Source organism: Heloderma suspectum, chromosome 2 (genome assembly GCF_057233095.1).
Source record: "Heloderma suspectum isolate Gila_16-S chromosome 2, 16-S_ref, whole genome shotgun sequence".
In the NCBI taxonomy this organism is placed as follows: domain Eukaryota; kingdom Metazoa; phylum Chordata; class Lepidosauria; order Squamata; family Helodermatidae; genus Heloderma; species Heloderma suspectum.
The window spans coordinates 356,817,321-356,826,550 of NC_139459.1; the positions used below are offsets into that span (position 1 = coordinate 356,817,321).

Consider the following 9,230-nt stretch of genomic DNA (forward strand, 5'->3'; position numbering starts at 1 on the left):
CATGTAGGCAAATGGCAGCACCCATGGGGCACCGCCATTTGCATTCCTTATTTGGTCCCTGTAGTATACGTAAAGATTTACGCTATGCGTTGCCCTTATTTTCGCAGTAGTCTACGTAAATCTTTACGTAGACTACAGGGACCAAATAAGGAACACAAATGGCGGCGCCCCATGGGGGTCGCCATTTGCATACGCGCTTTTTTTTTTTCCAAAGTCACCTGTGATAGGCTACGTAACGATTTACGTAGCCTATCACGGCTGACTTTGCAAATCTAGCCATGATAGGCTGCGTAAATCGTTACGTAGCCTATCACGTTTTTTTTTTTTTTGTAGTTCGCGGCCGGGGAGACAGGGCGCCTCTCCCCGGCCTGAATTTTGGCCAGGTGAGGCGGGGCGCCTCCCCCCCCAGCTTTAACTTCGGGGGGAGAACTGAAGCGCCTCCCCCCCACCGCGAAGCAAGCTGCGAGACCAGGTAAGTGACTTTCGTACATCCCTAGTTCCGTGTGCTCCTGGCCTGCTGTGTTGCTTTGTTTCCTGGAAGCTTTTGACCTGCGCTGTTAAGACCTTTGCCTTTCCCTGATCCATGTTTGTTCTGGCCTCCTTGGTACTCTTGGACTCTTGAACCTGCAGCTGCTAGGTTCAGACTCAGGCAAAAAAGAAATGTAGGAAAAATGGAATTGGCAAGGCTGTGGTATTCCTATGTGGTGGGGATGTGCCCTTGTGTTTTGTAACATCACAATCTGAGAAATGGCAAACATTACGCATCACACTGTACACATTACACCAGAATTGGCTCCATAAACAATCTTAAACCTTGAACCAACAAACGGCCACAGTGACATCTAAGGATCATGTTCATGCTAATGGCAGCCTGTGAAGTCATAGTTAAGAGTTGGACAATTGCAGAACCTCTAATTCTGAAAACTTGGTATATAGAGTTGTTCTAATGGCCATGTCAGGAAAAAAACCAGACAGATCAACTGAACTTAGGCAAAGTCAAAACATCTGATTTCTATACAATATGGGATTATACGTATATCATAATCAGGGAAATTAGCAGCAATATATGTCAAAGCATTTCCTCAGACTAGGGGAAATAAAATAAATCCAATTATAAATACAAAACAAACACAACCCCTATGCAGCCAATGGATTCTCCCCATATTTGTACAGTAAAGGGATATATATGGTAAATGTACTACGGTCTGGTTTTTTAAAGAAAAAAAAAAACACTGTTTAAGGCCTTTTCATAGAGAAGCCTGATTGGTGTTGGAAGAATGGACATCCCATGGCCCCATCTTTGCTGTCCTCCAAAGCACAATGATTGGAGCCCCTGGTAGAACATGTCCTAGGATAAGAAGGTAGAACTGTCAGTCACTCAACCACACTCCCTCCTTCCCTCTGCTCATCAGCATTTTAGAGAAAGGAAACCCAAAAATGCTACTTGAGGAGCAATGAGGAGACAGAATGTTTGTGTCTCCAAGCATAAAACAAAAGAAAACTTCCTTCTGGCCCAAGTTCAGTTCTTGCAGCTTCAGACAGAAGGATGCTGTACCTTGGGAAGCACCAGAAATGGTCAAAAGAGCCCCAGATGTGGCCAGGCTTTGGACTTTTTCCAATTCCAATGCACATCCCTACTGCACAGTATGCAGGTTATATAGGACAACACCTCAGCAGGGTGTCCAGGGCCAGAAAAAGATATGGTAAGCATGAATTTCTCAATGGGGAATTCAAAATTAGCATGTGTCCTATGAATTACATCAGAAAGTCCTTTATTTCTTTGATTTGGAGGTTTAAACTTGTGTGCTTAAGAGAAATATCCAGTATGCAAGCCCTGACAGAAATTGGTAGCTGGGATGGGTATGGTGTGGGAAGGAAGGAAGGGAAAGAGGAAAAAGACATTTGTGGGGAACCAGTGAGTGGGTTAGAAATGATAAAACATGCTAAAAGGAGGTCTGAGAGAATTAAACATTCATGGTATACTGAAATTCGGAAAGGTCTGCTACTTTAGAGTAGTGAAGTGGTAGCCAATGCCTGCTTAGTAATCATTCTAAATTAACACCTGAATTCTGACTTTAAAGGCAAGACAAAACACCCATTTCTTTCTCTCCTTACAGGTCAATTTTGGTGTCATTAGTCAAGTTCCAGAGGATAGAGAAAAGTCCCCTTTTTTCTACCGGATGGTCCCAAAACAAGAACCTCCTTACATGGGGATTGTCAAACTGCTCCTGCATTTCAGATGGATGTGGATCAGTCTCATTGCTCCAGAAAATGACAGGGGAGAGAGGTTCCTGAGCACCTTCCCACCTCTGGGTTTAAAGAATGGGATTTGCATTGCCTTCTCAGGAAGCATCCCAGTGCTGAATTGGGGAAGACTAAACTTGAACATGATTTCAAACTTAATGGACACTCAGGTCAATGTAATTGTTTGTCCAGTTGACTCTCAGATCATTTTTAGAATAGGCGCATTAATGCGTGTAGTTGAAATGAGAAAAAAATCAACTGTGGGGAAAGTTTGGATTGCAACAGCTTTCCTGGACCTCAGTGTGGGAGTACTAAATGAAGTGTTTGATCTCCAGCACACCCATGTCTCCTTCAGTTTTTTAATCAAGGCACACAAAAAGACACAATATGGCGACTTCAACCAATTAGTCTTTGATGTCACGCAGTTTGGGGAGAGGCTGTTTCATTGTTTCTCTTCCAAGCATGTGTTGTCTGTGAAACTCTGGAAAAGATGCAGAGAAAAAGAGAACTGGGAGAAACTGCCCCAGGATGTGATTGAAAGGATCTTATCCCAAGATGCCTACAGTATTTACAATTCTATCCAGGCTGTGGCACAGACCTTACATGCTGCATACTCGTCCCAGCCAACTCAGATGAGAGTGGTGGGTGGAGACAAGCTGGGATGTCAAAAGGTACAGTCATGGCAGGCAAAAGGTACAGTCATGGCAGGAACTCCTGGCCTGAGCTAGCTGTGGTGGTCTGAGATGTGGTATCTGTGTCTCCTCAGTGGATTGTGTGGGTTCATTTCATGCAGTAGGTGCCCTGTTGGGAGTGACTCGGATTTCATGGCTGCCATAGGGCTGTCCAAGGCTGTAATATGACACAGTCAGGTTCTCATTTTTGTGTCAGATGGGATTACAGTGATCTAGGGATGGAGATACAGTATGTGTGTCATGATAAAATCATTACCTGGTTGGATTGAGAAACTGACCAGAACTGCCCTACTTTGCCTAACAAGAAGACCTTATAGAAAATAAGGGTTTTTATGTCATTCTAGCTTCACCGTTTTCTGAGAAACTTCCAGCTTTACAATACTTCCAACGATGCGGCTTCTTTGGATGAGAATGGGGATCTGGTAGCCAACTTTGATATTGTGAACTGGATGGCATTTCCAAACAAGTCGATGGCTAGACTGGCCGTTGGGAGTATAGAGAGAGGGGCAGCCTCAGAGATCATGTTCACCATTGATCAGAATGCCATTCGGTGGCCCAGGTGGTTTAACCAGGTGGGGAGAAATTAGGGGTGCACGAAAGTCCCTTACCTGTCCTCGAAGCTTTTCATGGTGGGGGGGAGGTGCTTCGCTGCTCCCCCCGCAAAGTTCAGGCTGGGGGGGGAGGCTTCCCTCCTCGCCCGGCTGACATTCAGGCCGGGGGGGAGGCGCCTCGCCTCGCCCGGCCGCGAACTAAAAAGTTAAAAAAAAAAGTTTAAAAAAAAGGCCCCGTGATAGGCTACGTGACGATTAACGTAGCCTATCATGGCTAGATCTGCAAAGTCAGCCATGATAGGCTATGTACATCGTCACATAGCCTATCACGGGTGACTTTAAAAAAAAAAAAAGTGCGTATGCAAATGGCGTACGCAAATGGCACCAGTTTCTTGTGATGCCCTTCAATATCTCCTACCAGGCAATGTCTACTCTGGATTATGTCTCATTGAGTTCAGTGGGCCCTTTCCATTGAGTTCAATGGAAAGTGGGAAGAGGATTGCAGCCTTAGGCTGTATCACTTATTAGGTATTGTGTGTGATACTGAAAGCTGTACTACTTATCCCATTCATCTCTAGTGAAATAACACAGTGAGTATGAACAGAAAGGGTGTAGCATGATTTTAAGGGACCCTCAGAAGTCTGCTGTGAAGTTTGCTAAGCCAGGGGTCCCTAAAATTGTTGGGCTTGAGGGCACGTTTGAAATTTTGCAAAGTACTGTGGGTGCTGTTATTGCGGGCATAGCTGTCCCATGACACCCATTTCACAGAAGGCAAAGTGGTGAGGCCAAAAGGCAAGTAAGTTCACAGTTGAAAGGGGGGCACATGGCTTTACTCTATCATTTCTTTCAGTAGTATGGGATACGGGGCTTCTTGGGTGCCAACAGGTTTCTGAAAGCATCCTGGTACCTGTGGACACCACACCGGACACCCCGGTTGCTAGACCCTTTGGTGGTAGAACAGCTCACATCTGCCTCAACCAAGACATGGGTAGTCAGATGATGAGTCCAGAGCACCGCCAAGCCTTGCATATTGGAAAAGTGAGGCAAGTCTGCTTGGCCATTGTCTGTCCTGGTTCATTACAACATCCAGCTGGACAGGGCTGATCAGCTGCTTCTGGGAAGTGATTAATGCCTTCTACTGAGAGTGGAATCTCAGCTCTGTTTTTGCTGTCGAAATCACCTTGGACATCTTGGGAGGGGGTGACGGGGAGTTCAGCTCTGCTCATTCCCCTGAACTGGGTCAGCTGGATCAATGAACAATGATTGACATCATAGACTTCAGTATGAGTATTATGGGAAATTAAAAGGGTGGCTAGCCCAGTGCTACTTGGAGCTTGGTCACTGCAGGCAGATAGGCCCAGCAGACGCCTTTGGCAGCGGGGAGGACCCACCATAGGACATGTTGCCCAGAGGTCCTTCAAACCTGGTTATGGCCCTGACTTTGGATGAGGCAGTTGACCAGGCCTGGTCTGGCCTGGTCTAGGGAACTGCGGATTCAGGAACAAATGCATAGTTCTCCCTGGGAACAGAACAAGGTCAGGGATAGACTGGAAAAGGGCAGAGACTCAGGAAACAAGCCAAGAACAGAATGCCCCCCAGGTGTTGCATACATGAAACAGAAGGCTTTATAAGCCTGGCCTAGTCAGCTCCACATGAATGTTGATTGTTCATTTCTGCTGAAACCTGTTTCTGCTTTGTCCTGAACTTTTTGTTTCCACTGGAAAATAAGCTTCTGCCTTATGAGAATTCAGATTATTTGTCAATTTATCCTATTATTGTGTACTCTTTGGGGTCTCAGGTAAAGGTCTTTCACATGCTTTCTGCCCCCTGATCCTTCTGACTGAAGACAGTGCCAATTCTTGATCTGAAGAGAGCCCAACATGTTTTGATCAAAGAGTCTTTGTGTGTCTAAATGCTGGTACAGTGTTTAGAAACATAGATTTGGAAGGGGTAATTGAGGCCATTGGGTCCAACCCCCTGCTCAGTGCATTTAGGGTATTCCTGACAAAGGGCTGTCTAGTCTCTGCTTGAACATCTCCAGTGATGGAGAGCCTACCACCTTCCTAAGCAGTTGGTTCCATTGTCTGAGTGCTCTGATAGTTACAAGGTTTTCCTGATGGTCAATCCAAATCTTTCTTCATGTAACTCAACCTCATCATTTCCTGTCTACGGTCTTGGATGATACAGAACAACTTTTGGCCTTCTGTGTGACAACTTGAAAAATGCTGTCACACCCCTCTTCAGTCTTCTCTTGTCAAGGCTAAACATACACAGTTCCTTCAATCTTTCCTTGTAGGCCATTTTTCATAAGTCCCTGATTACCCGTGTTGCCGTTGTCTGAACTAATTCCAGTTTATCTGAATCATTCTAAATGTGATGTCCAGAACTGGACACAGTATTCAAGCTGAGGTCTGACCAGCATAGAGTAGAGTGAAAGTATTACTTCCATTGATTTTGAAATTATACTTCTATTGATGTAACCAAAAATGACATTTGCCTTTTTGCAGCCGTATCACACTTCCTCAAAAATCTAGTTTCAATATACTTTGTAAGGAATATTAAGGTATACTCTTGTGTAAGTGGGCTTACAAGAATTATTACATATGTAGAGCCTTTGCCCCTAAGGAAGACTATGGCCCTAAGGAAGAGCCTTTGCCCCTAAGGAAGAACATGTGGGATATCTTAGTGCAATTAAGTGTGCCTTCCAAGCACCAGCTTGATGCCTAGTTCTCCCTATTTCCACTAGGGATATATGGATTCCCCAGTTTCCGTTCCGGTGGGGAATCCATCTGGGGGGGAGGTGATCTGTTCGTCCCCCCCCCCCAGAATCCTCTGGAGTGTCTCCACTCCGTAAGGATTGTGCAGAGCAGCACTCCAGCTCCGTACCGCTCCACTTACCTCCGCTCCAGGAGGATCCTGGCCAGAACGGCACTCCGACTCCAGAGCACTGGCAACACGGTAATGGTGGCCACCATTACTGTATCGCTGGGACGAATACGGCCGCAAATGGTGTAGTGGATGCCACTTGCGGCTCTAAAGCCCTCAGTTTAACCTAATTGCAGACATTTATGGAGCCGGAGTGCCGTTCCAGCCAGAATACTCCTGGAGCAGAGGTAAGTGGAACCATTCCACTGTGGAGTACGGAAGACGGATTCCAAAGAATCTGGCTTCATTTGAATCCACGGCAGATTTCTCTGACATCACTAACCTCCACCCACAAATACAGCCATCAAAAATAGGGCTGATAAACAAGGGTGATAAAATCAGGGGTGGGGCTTCTTTCTGATGCCCTTTCCAACTCTGTAACTAATTTCCACTGATATTAATGAAACCTCCAGACTGACACATTTTCCTTGATGCTTCTCCTCTTCATGGCCAGACTGTGCCCTTTTCTAGATGTACCCAAAGTTGTCAGCCTGGATACGCCAAGATGATTCAGGAAGGAGAGCCCATCTGTTGCTACGTTTGTGCCCCATGTGCAGAAGGAACAATCTCCACTCAGGAAGGTAGGTGACTCTATGTCAAAAAGCTGTCATTGAACAGGGCAAACATCCACTGACATCTGTTTGGAGAAGATTTATTAATCTTTGGATACTTTCTGGCTTTGTGTATACATAATTACCAATGTATTCACTAATTAATATCACAAAGTGAGTTGAAATAAGTATCCTGTGTTAACGCAAGAGAAGTAGCCAGTTGGAAAAGTGTTCAGTATGAACCATGGTTCCGCCCTTTTGTGCTTTCACTCATACATCCACTGTCCGCTTTACACAAATGAATCTGTTATGTAATGTGCTCTAGTCAGACTGAGTTAGACCTACAAATTTGCACACATTCTAATGAGACTCACACACCCACTTACGAGGAATCTTTAGATATTGGCAATAGATTGTCTATGGCCAACAAGGCAATTCCCACCCAGAGGTTCACAGTCAGACACTTTTGGAGAGGATAATGCCACAATGACACATTTATTCAGGTTTGTGATTACCTCAATAAATGATGAGGTTTTTTAAAGCTGGAGCTGTCACCACATATAGTCGCAATGAACTTTGAAATGATGCTTTTCTCAGTTTCATTTCACACCATTAGTTCATGCCCTGCCCCAAATCCCTGACTTCATCTTGTCCTGTGGCATATAAGCTGTAATTGATGGCAACTAAATTCTTGTAATGCTGCTCTTCTTTTCAGATGCAGCCCATTGCAACAAGTGTCCAGATGATGAGCATCCAAACAAGGACCGAGATCAGTGTGTTGCTAAGCTTATAAACTTCCTGAATTACAAAGAAACGTTGGGGATCATCCTAGCTCTCTTTTCCCTTCTCTTGTCCCTAACCACTGGTCTTCTTTTGGGAATCTTCATTAAATACCGAGAAACTCCAGTAGTCAAAGCCAACAACCGTGACCTCACGTACATGCTCCTCATCTCCCTCCTGCTTTCCTTCTTGTCCTCCTTCCTATTCATCGGTCGGCCCATGAAGGTGACCTGCCTTCTCCGACAAACCGCCTTCAGCATCATCTTCTCAGTTGCCGTTTCTTCTTTGTTGGCAAAAACCATCATGGTGGTGGTGGCATTTATGGCCACAAAGCCCGGGAACAGGATGAGGAAATGGCTGGGGAAGAGTTTGGCAAATTCTGTTGTAATTTCGTGCTCTGGTGTTCAAGTGGGCATCTGCATTCTCTGGTTGGGAATCTCTCCTCCATTTCCAGACTCTGACATGCATTCCCAACATGGGGAGATCATCCTGCAATGTAATGAAAGCTCTGTCATCCTGTTTTATACCACTCTTGGCTACATGGGCTTTCTGGCTGCCATCTGTTTCACTGTAGCTTTCCTTGCTAGGAAGCTGCCTGGGGCATTCAGTGAAACCAAGTTGATCACCTTCAGCATGTTGGTATTTTGCAGTGTTTGGGTATCCTTTGTGCCAACGTATCTGAGCACCAAAGGGAAATACATGGTAGCCGTGCAGGTCTTCTCTATCTTGGCCTCCAGTTTGGGGTTATTGGCTTGCATCTTTATCCCCAAATGCTACATTATTGTATGGAGGCCAGATCTAAATAAAAAAGAGCATCTGATGATGAAACTTAAATATGACATCTGAAATTTCACTACAGATTTTTTGTACAGCCAGAAATAATGAAAGCGATGTACTGGCCTCGGTAGCAAAGGACATTTCGATGCTATTCTAGCCACTCTCTATCTTCTCAGTGTACCTAAGAAAATATATAGGCTTTGACTAGTAATGAATGAATAATGCACATGCATGGCCATTTCACTGTAAAGATTTCCATTTCCTTTGTGCCATCCTACATGCACATGAAAGGGAAATATATGGTCGCTGTGTAGGTGTTCTATATCTTTTCTGCATTTGGGGGTTATTGGGTTGCATCCTCATCCCCAAATGCCAGATCTGAATAAAAAAGAGGATCTAATACTGAAACTTTGAAATTGCATCTAATTTTTAGTACATATTTTGTTCAGCATGGTGGTAATAAAACCTATGTATCTTGCTTGGGTAACCAATCAAGTTTTGAGTGATAATGATTGAACAATGAGTAAATTGAAATGCCACAGATTATTTTCTTTTAGAGATTGTAATTTAAACTGAAGTTCTTTTGTATGTTATATTCTCATCTCTCTATGTACATAGTAGTACCTTCCAAGGTGATGTAGCATGCTAGATATCAGACTTTCAGGTATAAAGGGTATTGGGAAAAGGAGTATTTAAGTTTTACTGGGCAG

General features: G+C 44.5%; 1 protein-coding gene across 1 annotated transcript; it reads left to right on the top strand.

The window, feature by feature from the left end:
* Positions 1-2,604: 2,604 nt before the first annotated feature.
* Positions 2,605-8,998, top strand: LOC146355536 (vomeronasal type-2 receptor 26-like). Its single transcript, XM_084832575.1, has 3 exons — positions 2,605-2,937; positions 6,867-6,993; positions 7,679-8,998. Exons 2-3 carry the CDS (start codon positions 6,918-6,920, stop codon positions 8,587-8,589), a joined length of 987 nt encoding a protein of 328 aa, XP_084688701.1. The 5' UTR covers positions 2,605-2,937; positions 6,867-6,917; the 3' UTR covers positions 8,590-8,998.
* The last annotated feature ends 232 nt before the right edge of the window (positions 8,999-9,230 follow it).

Bases quoted from the DNA above. Each gene is read 5' to 3' on its own strand.
- LOC146355536 (XM_084832575.1), top strand. From the start codon at position 6,918: ATGATTCAGGAAGGAGAGCCCATCTGTTGCTACGTTTGTGCCCCATGT. The intron at 6,994-7,678 runs GTAGGTGACTCT...TCTTCTTTTCAG, and splicing joins AACAATCTCCACTCAGGAAG to ATGCAGCCCATTGCAACAAG.